This window comes from Delphinapterus leucas, chromosome 1 (genome assembly GCF_059928025.1).
Source record: "Delphinapterus leucas isolate spDelLeu-1000000601 "Yukka" chromosome 1, BTC_Dleu_Yukka2, whole genome shotgun sequence".
Taxonomy (NCBI): Eukaryota; Metazoa; Chordata; class Mammalia; order Artiodactyla; family Monodontidae; genus Delphinapterus; species Delphinapterus leucas.
The window spans coordinates 130,102,381-130,116,620 of NC_143129.1; the positions used below are offsets into that span (position 1 = coordinate 130,102,381).

Sequence of the window (14,240 nt, forward strand, 5' to 3'; positions counted from 1 at the left end):
GGCCTCTGGTAAAATGAGGGAACTGGGCTTAATTATCTCTAAGCTGCCTGTAAGACAAAGACCATGGCACTAAAAGTTCAACCTTATGCACTCATTTCTCTGAGAGATTTCTGGCATCAATCTGCATGACTCCTTCGAAGAAAAGAAGACCCAAACAAATCAAAAGGATAGATATGATGTACTCCAATTCAGTGAACAAAAGCCATTTCTTAAACTTTTTGGACAGTGTTAAGGTCCTTAGAACACATAAAAGGGAAATTAAATACAGCTGTTGAAACACAGCGCAGTAACATAAAAGGTCTTAGAAGAAATGCTGAGGAGGAGAGGAGGATTGGGTTAAAAGGGAGAATTGAAGAAAGAAAAATTAGGAATGAACTGAGAAAATGAAAGTTTCATAGTTTAAATTTATTATGCAAATTGAACATCAACTTCCTGTTAATTCAGTATTTATTAAATGTGTTTATGTGCCAGGCCTATCATCCACTTAATCATTGTACAAATATTTATTGAGCATCTACTATGCATCTGACACTATGACAGGCACTAAGGATACATGCTAAAGAAAACCAGATGTGCCCTCTCAAAGCTATTCTGTCTAGAATGCCTCTTTTAAGTATTGTCTGGTCCTCTCAAGGAGCACACAGGTGATAGGAGAGGAAAGAACAAATATATATCAAACCTCTATGACTGTTGATAGAATGTGGTAAGTACTGTAAAACATACAAAAAATAATACGATGGTATTAATATGAGGGAGAGAAATTTCTTCCAATTATGATTAGGGAAAATTTCATGGTGGTAATGTTTGAGCTGGACCCTGAAGGCTGCATATAATTTTGATAATGTAGAAAGAGAATGGGGAGAGGAAGACATTCCAGTAGAGGGACCATTATGGGCAAAGGTTGAGATTAGAAAGTATTCAGTGAAAGGAAGGATTTTTAGGTGTCTAAAACACTGAGTATGTATAGATTGGGTGAAGAAAAACAAGCAATTCCTAGATTCAGGTAATCAGACTTGCCTTGGAAGAATAAATAGATGTCTATGATATGTGAATATGTGTGATCCTACCTCATGCAAACAGTATTTTCATGGGCTGGGCTGAACAGCACACAGTGAAAATACCCTTCACCACACTGAAGGAACTGAAGTAAATAAACATGAAGTGCAGCCAGCTGAATGAATATTCAACTCATTGCATTTCTGAGGGGGTCACTCTAATATCCGACCCTATGGACTCACATGCTTCCTGACAGTCTATAAGAGGCAGTGGTAATAGGAGGGACTTTTTGGGGACATTCAACATAGAAGAATCTCTTCAATCAAACATGCCAAGCCTTTTAAAATACTGATTCTATCTCTTTCCTCCATCATGTCAGAGGCATATAGACACAGTGCTGAGTCAGGTTGAGGGACATCATTTTTTCTAATAGTCTCTCTCTTCTTTGGAGCGAACAATTTGGCAAAATTCTCTTTCACAGATTGAAAGGATTATAGCTGCTATTTATCTTGTCCAGTAAGGCATCCACTCTTGCCACTTCTAGCCTGTCAAATATTGTCCTAAGTCTTGGAAAACATTCATATGGCCTCCCAAAGGCCATAGGACCCAGTGGGGAGACCTATCTGTAGCTCCAAATGGAGAAACCATGCTCAAACCCAAAAGAGATTTGACTAGATAAAAGATGCTGCTTCCTTTTGCAATACATGGGCTGAGGGCAGGGACAAAGGAACTCACCATATGGCCTTGCATTGTCTTTGATCTGGAAGTTCTCTCATCTTTCCACTTAATTGTGAGATTTCTGTGCAGAGGACACCATGTTACAGCCCTTGCAGTGCCTGGTATGTAGTAGATGCTCAACGAATATTTATTAACATTGCATTTAATGTTTTTGTTATATTCTTCAATAAAATGTCCCCAAATGTTTTGAATTTATGAATGACATACCTTAGGCATCTGAGATTCAGCTACAGTAACTGTTTTCCTATGGAGGAATTGTGGAGATTGGTGATGAAAATAAGTCTCTGTACGAAGATATTTTACTCTATGTACAGAGATACTTGACTATTTGTAGGCTGCTTACTCATCATGTTATTTTAAAGCAGGAAAAAAACTGGCACAAATAATACAATTTGTGTTTGTGCAACAGTGATAGTTTTAAGAAAAAAATATTTGTATTTTCAAAAGTAGAGAAAGGTTGGATGATTCATTTAACTTTTTTTCTCAACACCCTTTCCTACACACGTTGAAAATTATGCTAGCTTAAAGAATGAAACATTTTAAAAGCTCCCTCCCCCCTCCCAAAAAAAAGGGCAAGGCCTACAACCTCAAGAGTCACAGGATTTCAGTGCTTTCTACATAAACACTGCTTGAATTTCACAATCTTCCACTCTGAGGTGCTGCTATTAACAAAAACAAAATTAGGCAAAAAAAGTGAGTTTTGCAGCCCAGGCTAATTTGGGGAGATATTTGTGTGGCTGAAGAGATACCCTTCTCATTTGTGCCTGCCTTACATCCAGGTCCACTTCTTATCTTGTTCAGTGCTCAGTGGGTTGTTACAAAGCATGAGCTGTCTGTTACACAGCAAAATCCAACAGGGGAAACACTACCAGATAAAGTAATGCTTATAAAGTTGGAGCCAGTGAATTATTTTCCTCTCTTTACTTCCCATGGAACTGCTCTCAGGGAAGATTATGATAATCACATAGTTAAAAGCCCAAAGGCTTCAATAGTCCTAGGTTTTCATTTACTCTTTTTAATCAAAACTTAGAGTGGACTTTTCCCCTCCATTTATCAGAAATCTCGGAATTCTCCAAAGTAAAAGTTGTACAATTTATACCCTCACAGGATAGTGTTTCCAAACCATTCTCTTGCAGACAGTGTCAAAGGTGAAGACGATTGCAACCTGTCCCCATAACAATCAGCTGGGAGCCTCAGAGAGAGTCCTCAATACCGTAAAGTTCAACATTTTAAAAACAGAAGTGGAAACAGTTCTACTAAGGCATTGCCACCTTCACGCTTGTATACAAGCTTTGTTTGATGTTGTCAGACACATAAGTGCTTTCACCTTTGAGCCTTTGTTAATGCTACTATTCCAAGTTCCTTGATCACCCAAGAAAGTTTCTCCCAAACTGGGAGCTGGAACCATTAGCTGATACTCAGGGGTCTCCAAACAGAACTCTAAGGGGGCCTCTTATTCTTGTGTCAGCAGGATAGAAGAAGTCATTTACTGCCTTTGGAACATCATGGGGAGTTGAAGGAATGGATGTACAGCAGCAGCAGCAGTGAGGAAAAGAGGTCAGTTTTGCATACTAGAAACACAAATGCCCCCCAGAACGTTCAGAATATAACTAGAAAATTTGATTGTATCTGCCTTAGTTTTATACAGTGGGGTGTTTCAAAAAATATTCTCTGAATAGTTTAGATCAAATGAAGCTGAAAGATTGCATAGGAGAGCTGATACACAGGATCTCCTATAATATTGCCCTACATGCCTTCTTTGGTGCACATTTATTTTTCCACAGCCCACATTCTATTTTCTTGCTATAATGTACACTTGGGGGATGGTTTTGCTGAGCAATGGGGGAAATACTCTGGGCCAAGTCAGGATGCTTTTCTTAATGGAAGGTGTATTGCTAAGGAAAAAGTTCATGCAAGTGATTTTGAATCTGAAGATTTCCCCCCAATTCCCAGATGATCAGGTAACTACAACCATAAGAGAGGGCACATCACCAACCCAGTGTCTGAACATTTTATTAAGCCTCAGAATGATTTAGCATTTCTGTGAGAGGAACTTTACTAGACACTCAGCCCTACTTTTCTTGATACTACATGAATGACTCATCTTCTTAACTTGTTAGGTTTCATTATTTGCATAACTTTTTACTGACCCAGTATTTCAATAAACCTGCTGTTTGGTCAGTATATCAGGAATCAGTCAAATATGTTGTCTGATTGAATTTACCAAAGATTTACAGTGGTGGTCTTATGGCAACGCAGCTTTTTATCTGGTTATGTTGTATTGCCCTTTGATAAGAGGGTATTCGTCAGAATACACCTTCTTGATCTGTGTGCCAGTGAGGGGCAGAAATTTACTGAGGACAGCATTAAAAGCCAATGGAAAGACAAGTTGGCAAACACACTATATTTTCCAAAGCTTTAAATTGTGGTGGAGATATTAAATCAATTTTATGAATAAAAGTAAAATGTTTTTCTGGCTTCATCAATTATTTTGGCAAATTCAGATACTTTTCACCTAATATATGAATATATAAGACTAATTTCTTCAAAGCCTTCCTCCCTTTGAATATTCCCTCTCTTTAGCTCTCCCAGTAAAAGGTATTTCAGTCCTGCTTTTAAAAAGTAATTATATTAGTGATATATGTGTAATCATCTTTAAGATTAAGAACAAATTAATGCTGATTTGTCACCCTCTCTTTAAAACTGCTTTCCATCCCCAAAACACAATCCAACATAAGGCCCCAAAACAACCACGGCTGTTTGACATCTATGTAATTACAATTCTTATTAACTGGAACACATATATTTTATAGATTTCAATGAACAATAAATTAGCATGATATACATATTTGTATGTTATATTGACTTTCAATATGCCTTGTCAAAAGTACCCTTTTATTTTAAAATTGTTATGTTTGTTTAGGTAGCTTGTGTTGTCTGGCAGGCTGGAATTATCATAATAGAGCTTTTGTGACAATGTATGATAAGCCATGTAAATAGTTTTAAAAACTGTCCACTAGTGCCTATTTGGATTGCAAAATCTGCAGCAATTCTACTAATAATTTTTAGTGCTTATTCTTTCTACCTCTGATTTTCCTCATTCCCCTCTGTTAGGTACAGGACAGCTTCCTCAGCAGAAAGATTCCAATAAAAATCAAAGACCAAGGTGAGTCTATTGGAGTCATCATGAATTCCACTCCTTTTTTGTGGTGTTGGTTTTTCTTTTTTTTAAAGGCACACCCTTAACTTTTGTTTGTTTGTTTTTGTTAACATAAACCAGATTCTAATTTCAGAAAGTAAAGCCAATTATCCAAAAAAGGCAATACTCAGAAATCAGTGTATTATTGGTTTTGGTCACCCATGGAATCAATTAGACTTTTTTCCCCTGTAAGTGATCAGCGATGTTTTTCAGTCCACCTAAAAAAAAAAATACCTCTTTTCAATATTACCTGCCTTTTTTCAGTTTGCAGCATGGCAGTACAATTGACAATGAGGTGATTTGGCACATCAGATTTCTTTTCCAGTTGGTCAGGGATCCCTTTTCTCTTTTTCTCATTTCCTGAGAACAGGAAGGATTAAAGCATGGCCCAAGACAATGTTGTCACATTAGGAGTGTAGAGGTGTTTACTAGGATTATGAGCCTCTCGGCTTGGCCTCAGAAGCATCTCCTGAAGCCCTGGGTTTGATGTGGAAACCTGACATAAGAAAAAAGACTTGGGAGGTCCTTTATCTGGCTCTTCTCCCACCTCTCCCATAAAAGATTAAACAAAACTATTGGGATGATTGGAGGTGCTTCATTGCCACTGAACTACTCCCATGGGTTTGTTTTTCCTTTAAGTGATCTTGCGAGGCCAGTGAGGGCCTCTATCTTGATTATCCAGTGGCTGGATATGGTGGTTTGGTGTGAGGTTTTGACAAAGAAAAAATTAGGCTCTGAAAGACATTTCTCATCAGAAACTGTCAATATATTAAAATGCATTTAAAAGTTACTTCTGGGAAGCATATTAAAGAGGCCAATCATTTAATCATTTGCTAAATGTCAAAGCCTACAAAATCATAGTATAATGTCACTCTGACATAAAGCAACATCAAAATTAGTGCCTCATCTATAAAGTGAAGTATCATTTGCCTTCAAGTGACAAATTCTATTGCCAAAAAAATACCACTGTACTTCTAATAAGTGACACTCATTTTAATAGACCCTACAAAAATACAATATTTTCAATGTCCCCATAAAACAGTAACTTACAAATATTACTCTCAGAGCTTTGGTGACATCAATATGTGACACTTGTGAAAATCCTAACAAAATACTTGGAACACTAGCATGTAAAGTAAATCCATTATATATATTTTAAAAAAGAGAGCTATGTGAAAATATGAGAGAGAATGCATATAACCAACTCTGGGAAATTATTCTGGAATTTCAAATTAATATTTTAATCAAATTAATGACTAATATATAAAAGAAATATTTTAAAGGATTATAAAATGAATTTTGATCATTTATAGAGAAAAACATTTCCAATGTAAACATAACTAATTCTATACTAATTATGCTAATCTTTGTTTTCAGTGAGACAATTTAGAATTGTATATACTTTGAAACTTTGGGGGAAAAAAGGTATTTTCTCTATTTCTGCCCTCAAAAGCAGGCACAGAAATTAATAATACAGGTAGACCAAGGCTCTGAGAACTTATATTTGAAGTTTCATATTTAATTACCAAAGTTTTTTATCACCCACCATAACTTTCTAACAATAGTCTTTCTTAATGATAAATTTTATCAATACCCCAAACTCATTTTAAATGATTTAAAAGTAGCAAATTGGATAAAGCAACACACAAATAAATTCCACATTTACAAGTAAAGAAATCACAGGGGCTACAGTTTATAATCAACATAAACTTGAAAGAAATAAAGCAACACCTTTCCTGCCACCCATCATTCACTGCTTACATTTGGGGTGAAAAAGATTTATCTACAATGACCTTTAGTCTGTTTCTTAACTCTGCATGTTTTGTAATTAGCTAAAGGCATTGAACAAATTAGTTTGTCCTATTTTTATTCAGGTCCCAGAGATAAATGGCTAATTTATGAAATATTTCACTCTGTGTTATGAGAATTTAGCAAATGAATATGGAACCAAATATAAACACTTTATACCATATGTACAGTTGCTTTCATAAGGCATTATCTTGTAATTTTTATTGAAAAAGATTCAATATAGTAAAGTCTTATTTTAAGATATATTTTCTTTCTCAATCCGAGATGTTTAGTTTATGAAAATATTGTTTTTTCTCTATATTCTTTTTGTATATATGCCAACATGTACCTTGTGCTAGAAATATTTTATGGGAATTACAATTCTTTATATTTGTATTTTCTATATAAAGGCATATACAACTTTGAGGCAGTGTTTCTGATGGAGAGCAGAATTTGTAAAGAGCTTGTGTGTGCTTCCGTGCTCCGAAATTATATGAAATCCACTTCAAGAAGAAACTTATTTGATTAAAAAAAACAAAACAAAACCAAAACCAGAACTGCACCAATGCACAGCCAGAGGCTGACAGTTAAAATAATACATAACCACATGAACATCATATTTATATAGTTAACATTTTTAAGGATGACCAGTGCTAACATATAGTATTATACATTTGGCACTAATGTTTGCCATTGGTCCAGCAATTGGCAAAATTTGTTTCTATGTATAAATTTATTTTTGAACATTAGGTCTGGCTAGACGTATCTTCACTATTTATAAAAAATATTTAGACAGTAAGCTCACGTTGAATAACTAGGTCTACTGTGTTCTGGAAACTCTTCAGTAGTAATACAGCTTTTTCATGTTCCATATGTACAAAACTATGTCCATTTGCCTGTAAACACACAAATAAAACAGGACAATCAATGTAAGATACTTGTTTATCACATTATCATTGTTTCTAACAATAAAATTCAAGGGAGTATTGAGCAACCAAGTCATGTGTTTTTAAAATTCACAGCAGAATTGCAATTATGGGAACAACTAATTTCACCCAGCTTCAACTCAATTTATTAATTCAACAAATATTTAACAAGTATCTAGTATATCCTACTTAGGATTGTCCTAGTATAGTCCTAGTCACTGTGCTAATCATAGAGATATACTGGTCAGTAACAGACAGATACATTTGAAATATGATAGTTGTTTTGTTGTTGTTCTGATTTGTTTGCAGGAACTTAGTTGAGATGGTTCGGAAGTGTTCATAGGACCACTGCCTTTTTGTTGCATAATCACTGATATAAACCCATCAACACGGTCAAATGTCTCGCTCATGAAAACCATATAGTATAGTTAGATCTTATTTTGATCCACTGAAAAGTCCTTAATTTACATGTTTTTATATTAAAAAGATAATTTTTGTTTCCCTCATTGTTGAATGCAAATATATTCATTATTTATACCAGTGGTTCTCAATCCCATCCAGAAATGAATTAATTTCTGTGTGATCTAGATTCATCTTGTTATTTTATAAATGAAAGAGCTACACCTCAGAGAGGCCAAGCAACATGACTAAGGTCACACAGCTAAGCTAGGGCTGAGTCATCTGATACCATAATATTCTCACTATTTCTCTCAATACTTTACTGACATAATAACACTGCAATTGTTTCTAGTGATTTGAACTGATATTTCATTGATCATGATAAAATAATCAACATTTTCCCTTTCAAATTGTTGCTATATCACCTGCTACCATAATTTTTTTCTTTACAGTGTTTGCAAAAGCTGTAATTCTCATTCAGATTCCTAACAGGTTTAATTTAACTTATTCTAGTACTGGTAAAAATAACATTTAGTCCTAAATTTGGATCTACCAAAATGCTAAATCTCTCATTCTTATAGTTTTAACTCTGGCTTAATTGTGTTGTTGTAGTTACATGTGAACTATCTCAAAAATAGAAAGACTAAGTCAGACTATCTGCTCGAGAAATGAGACTTGAGAGGAAATAAAAAGGAGAAAACTTTTAGGGTAGAATCAATAGATTTGGCATCTGATTGGACAAGGGTATGAAAACAAACAAGAATCAAACTGTGATGCCATTAACAGAAAATGGAAACCTTGGAGGAGCAGCAGGCTTAGTTGGGAAGACAACGGAGTTTGTGGTACTGACGACACATGCAAGGAAAATGTTGCACATATATTTAGAAATAAGAGACTGGAGTTCAGGAAGGAGGTCAGGGTGGCAGCATTAGAAACAGAAGTTAGGTTTTACCACACTCTGGTATTTACCACATGGAATGCTGAGAGAATTATCAGAGAATAAGTTTAAAAGGGAGCATTGTGAAAGAAGGGAAATCTAACTAGGGGAGCAGGATGGAGCCATGGCTTTGGATGTGTAGAATAGAACTTAAAGACAGTGTTTGCTGTTGACCTGGGCATCTAGGTAAATTTGTCTGAAGTGAGGGAGGGAAAGGTGAAACAGGGCCCAATCCTTTTTGCTAGAGGATGGCAGAAAGCAGACGCTAGCCTGATGGCTGAACTAAAGAACGAGGATACCAATGCATTGAGGGGAGGGAACAGGAAAACTGGCAGGAGGAGAACTGGAAAGGGGATCCTGAAGGGGATCAAGGTAGAGGGCTCATAAAGGTAGCAGGAAATCCACGAGGAGCAGGTATTTCCTAGAGGCTTCAATTAACCCTAGTTTTCTGAGGCACAGAGGAAAGAGCAGAGAAAGAGCATAGCTTGATTAATTCTGTCCTGGAATCTGGGTCTGTTTCCAAGAAACAAGGCTTCAAGATGTTCAGACCCACAGTCCAGGTTCTGATTCAAGCTAGGGAGACTCCTTGTATAAATTAGCTTTTAATATTGCTTTAAAGCATTGGCTTTTAGTTGTCATGCTTTGTAAGTACAAATGATAGTTATATAGTTGGAAACACAAAGAGTTGATTTCCCAGAAGGAAATAAGCAGGTTGATAAATTAGACCACTGTGTCAGATAAACATTAGGACTCTACCTGTAATTCTAGTCCCCAGAAATGTTTTGGCTCTAAGCCAGAACTTGGGTGAATCTCAAGAGGCTTATTTAAAAGACCACAACTAGGGACTTCAAATTACCGAAAGGATTCTGAAAGATCGGAAAGCAAATTATTTTAGAAAGTTTATTAAAGACTAAATGAGTTAATATATGTTAACTGCTTAGGACAAGGCCTGGAACACTGTAAACGATCAATAAATGTTAGCTACTACTATTAATATTACTTCACTATTACTTTCTTGAATTTAAGAAATACAATTTTCATTAAGCCATAAGAGTAGAAGGACGAAATGTCAGAGGAAGGAACTGTTTAGTTAACCTTAACTTTTTTTTAAAGATGAAAATGTGAGGATCAGAGAGTTACATGAAATATCCATGCTCACACAGCTAGTGGCTAGATGAGAATTTATGTCACAACTCTGTATCTTGACACAATTTGTTTCATTGGTGTTGTGAGGTTGAAACAAATGTTTTAGGTTCATTAAATTAATTCACTTGTTAAGATTAATTGCCCTATTTCTTTTTTTTTTTTTGCGGTATGCGGGCCTCTCGCTGTTGTGGCCTCTCCCGCTGCGGAGCACAGGTCCAGGACGCGCAGGCTCAGTGGCAATGGCTCACGGGCCCAGCCGCTGCTCCGCGGCATGTGGGATCTTCCCAGACGGGGGCACGAACCCGTGTCCCTTGTATCGGCAGGCGGACTCTCAACCACTGCGCCACCAGGGAGGCCCAATTGCCCTATTTCTTGATATGGAACATTATGGTAGGCCTGATACCAGGGGAGGTAATGACAGAGGGGTTTGAATGGAAGGAGAAGATAGAATCTCAGCTCTAGAGAACTTTCATTTATATTTCTAGGACAGAAGAGCCAAGAGAATTTACATTGTATTTGTTCAAATGAATATGGCTATCTGGCTTACATCTTAGATGGTTCAGACAGGGAATCAGACATAATTATGTTACTACATGTGTGCAGGGCTTTTCCAATTAACATGAAGTTCAGAAAAATCACAATATTTCAACTACAAAGGTTTCATGGTTGTTTCATGTGTGTGAATAGAAGAGCTTAGGAAATAAAGGAGGATATTATTTAATATTAATTGCAGAGTATAAATCTGATCAAGCTTTGAAACGTAAATGCATATAATCTACATTTATGCATTTGACATTTTGAATATGTATATAATATAAATACAAAAGATGATTTGAAAAACAAATGTTAAATTAATAAAGTTTTAAAATATGTTGCCACATTTGGCTATGTATGTTTTATATAAACACACAGACTATCATGGATTATAATAAAATGTGTGCAATTTTGAGGAAATTGCAACTTCAGTGAATGGCTTAAGTCAAAATGAAGTTAATAAGAAAACAATCTATGAAAGAAAAAATATTCTAAAAATTTTATGCTTCAAGAATGTATAATTAATGTATTTCTGGCTTTAGCTGATTTGAAGTATAAAGGTTCATTTTACAATAGTTTTTATGTTTTTTCCAGAAGGTATCCTTCCTTGTTTTAATTCCACTTGACATCTGTGCCACAAAAGGTTTTTTAATTGCCCCTTTGCATGATTTAGACATGACAAGATGGAAGGTTAATGAAAATAACATTTGCAATTCTAACAAAAAGTACAGCTTTGTGATTACAGCTCATCAATTTACTGTAAAACGTACTCGGCTTCTGGATTTCATCCTCTTATTCCTTCCTGAATTTATCTTTGATTTTCTTCTGCTAAACGTTTTGTTAAGTGGATAAATTATGGATGTTTATATCACAGAAATTCTCCAGAGGATGTTGTAATTCTCCCAGGAATTCTGTTGTATTCTTATTATTCAAAGCTCTAAATTTAAAAACTAGTTTCTGAGAAGGCTTGGCCACAAAATTGGTGGGATTATCCAATAAGAAGGACAGCACAATTCTTTTAAGAATCCGAAAGAGAAATGGGATTAGAGACTTGGTGTATGATTTTGAATTGATTTAAACTAACCCTCAAGGGACAAACATTTAAAGGGCCAGTATACATGTATTTTGTATGTTAGATATACATTAGTACATTAATATAGTGTCCTTTGACTGCCTATAGCTCTTGGGATGAGGGGAAATGAAAATATACAGCAACCATCTTAGAGTTATAGGGCAAGCCTTCCTCTTGTCTAATCCTGACAGCCAGAAATTATGACACCAAACAGTGGGAATCGTAGGTAATTATATTTACGTTTCCCATTAACTACCTGGAATTATTTCCCATTGCAGAATTTTAATCTGCTAGAGTAGTCTCATTAAATATTAGGATATATTTAGGGCTGAGTATACTGTATAAGCAGTACTACAATAACTATATGCCAAGTCATTTGAAAATTTTTTCTATCAAAAAATCTGACCTACAGACCTTAAATTCTTAGAGAGTTCCAATGAAAAATTTACACTGCACTTTTAAATGTGAGGAAGTTTGAAGTCTCAAGTGGCTTTTACAGTAGTATTAAAAAAAATTCATGGCAATAGAATTAGAAAAGAAAAAGGAGAAGTAACAACTAACACTGCAGAAATACAAAGGATCATGAGAGATTACTACAAGCAACTATATGCCAATAAAATGGACAACCTGGAAGAAATGGACAAATTTGTAGAAATGCACAACCTTCAGAGACTGAACCAGGAAGAAACAGAAAATATGAACAGACCAATCACAAGCACTGAAATTGAAACCGTGATTAAAAATCTTCTGACAAACAAAAGCCCAGGACCAGATGGCTTCAAAGGCGAATTCTATCAAACATTTAGAGAAGAGCTAACACTTATCCTTCTCAAACTCTTCCAAAATATAGCAGAGGGAGGAACACTCCCAAACTCATTCTACGAGGCCACCATCACCCTGATACCAAAACCAGAGAAAGATGTCACAAAGAAAGAAAACTACAGGCGAGTATCACTGATGAACATAGATGCGAAAATCCTCAACAAAATACTAGCAAACAGAATCCAACAGCACATTAAAAGGATCATACACCATGATCAAGTGGGGTTTATCCCAAGAATGCAAGGATTCTTCAATATATGCAAATCAATGTGATACACCGTATTAACAAATTGAAGGAGAAAAACCATATGATCATCTCAATAGATGCAGAGAAAGCTTTCAACAAAATTCAACACCCATTTATGATAAAAACCCTCCAGAAAGTAGGCATAGAGGGAAATTACCTCAACATAACAAAGGCCATATATGACAAACCCACAGCCAACATCGTCCTCAATGGTGAAAAACTGAAACCATTTCCACTAAGATCAGGAACAAGACAAGGTTGCCCATTCTTAACACTGTTATTCAACATAGTTTTGGAAGTTTTTGCCAAAGCAATCAGAGAAGAAAAAGAAATAAAAGGAATCCAGATTGGAAGAGAAGAAGTAAAGCTGTCACTGTTTGCAGATGACACAATACTATACATAGAGAATACTAAGGATGCCACCAGAAAACTACTAGAGCTAATCAATGAATTTGGTAAAGTTGCAGCATACAAAATTAATGCACAGAAATCTCTGCATTCATATACACTGAAAATGAAAAATCTGAAACAGAAATTAAGAAAACACTCCCATTTACCACTGCAACAAAAAAGAATAAAATATCTAGGAATAAACCTACCTAAGGAGACAAAAGACCTGTATGCAGAAAATTATAAGACACTGATGAAAGAAATTAAAGATGGTGCAAACAGTTGGAGAGATATACCATGTTCTTGGATTGGAAGAATCAGCATTGTGAAAATGTCTATACTACCCAAAGCAATCTACAGATTCAATGCAATCCCTATCAAACTACCAATGGCATTTTTCACAGAGCTAGAGCAAAAAATTTCACAATTTGTTTGGAAACGCAAAAGACCCTGAATAGACAAAGCAATCTTGGGAAAGAAAAATGGAGCTGGAGGAATCAGGCTCCCAGACTTCAGACTATACTGCAAAGCTACAGTAATCAAGACAGTATGGTACTGGCACAAAAACAGAAATATAGATCAATGGAACAGGATAGAAAGCCCAGAGATAAACCCCTGCACACATGATCACCTTATCTTTGATAAAGGAGGCAAGACTATACAGTGGAGGAAAGACACCCTCTTCAATAAGTGGTGCTGGGAAAACTGGACAGCTACATGTAAAAGAATGAAATTAGAACACTCCCTAACACCATACACAAAAATAAACTCAAAATGGATTAAAGACCTAAATGTAAGGCCAGACATTATCACACACTTAGAGGAAAACATAGGTAGAACACACTATGACATAAATCACAGCAAGATCCTTTTTGACCCACCTCCTAGAGTAATGGAAATACAAACAAAAATAAACAAATGGGACCTAATGAAATTGCAAAGCTTTTGCACAGCAAAGGAAACCATAAACAAGACCAAAAGACAACCCTCAGAATGGGAGAAAATATTTGCAAATGAAGCAACTGACAAAGGATTAATCTCCAAAA

General features: G+C 35.7%; 1 protein-coding gene across 1 annotated transcript in view; it reads right to left on the minus strand.

Moving 5' to 3' along the window:
• Positions 1-5,309: 5,309 nt before the first annotated feature.
• Positions 5,310-14,240, minus strand: part of LRRC7 (leucine rich repeat containing 7) — a 135,637-nt gene continuing 126,706 nt past the window's right edge. The window contains exon 18 of the mRNA XM_089910398.1: positions 5,310-5,429. Within this exon, the coding sequence (XP_089766524.1) occupies positions 5,310-5,429 (120 nt within the window). The remainder of the gene's footprint in view (positions 5,430-14,240) is intronic.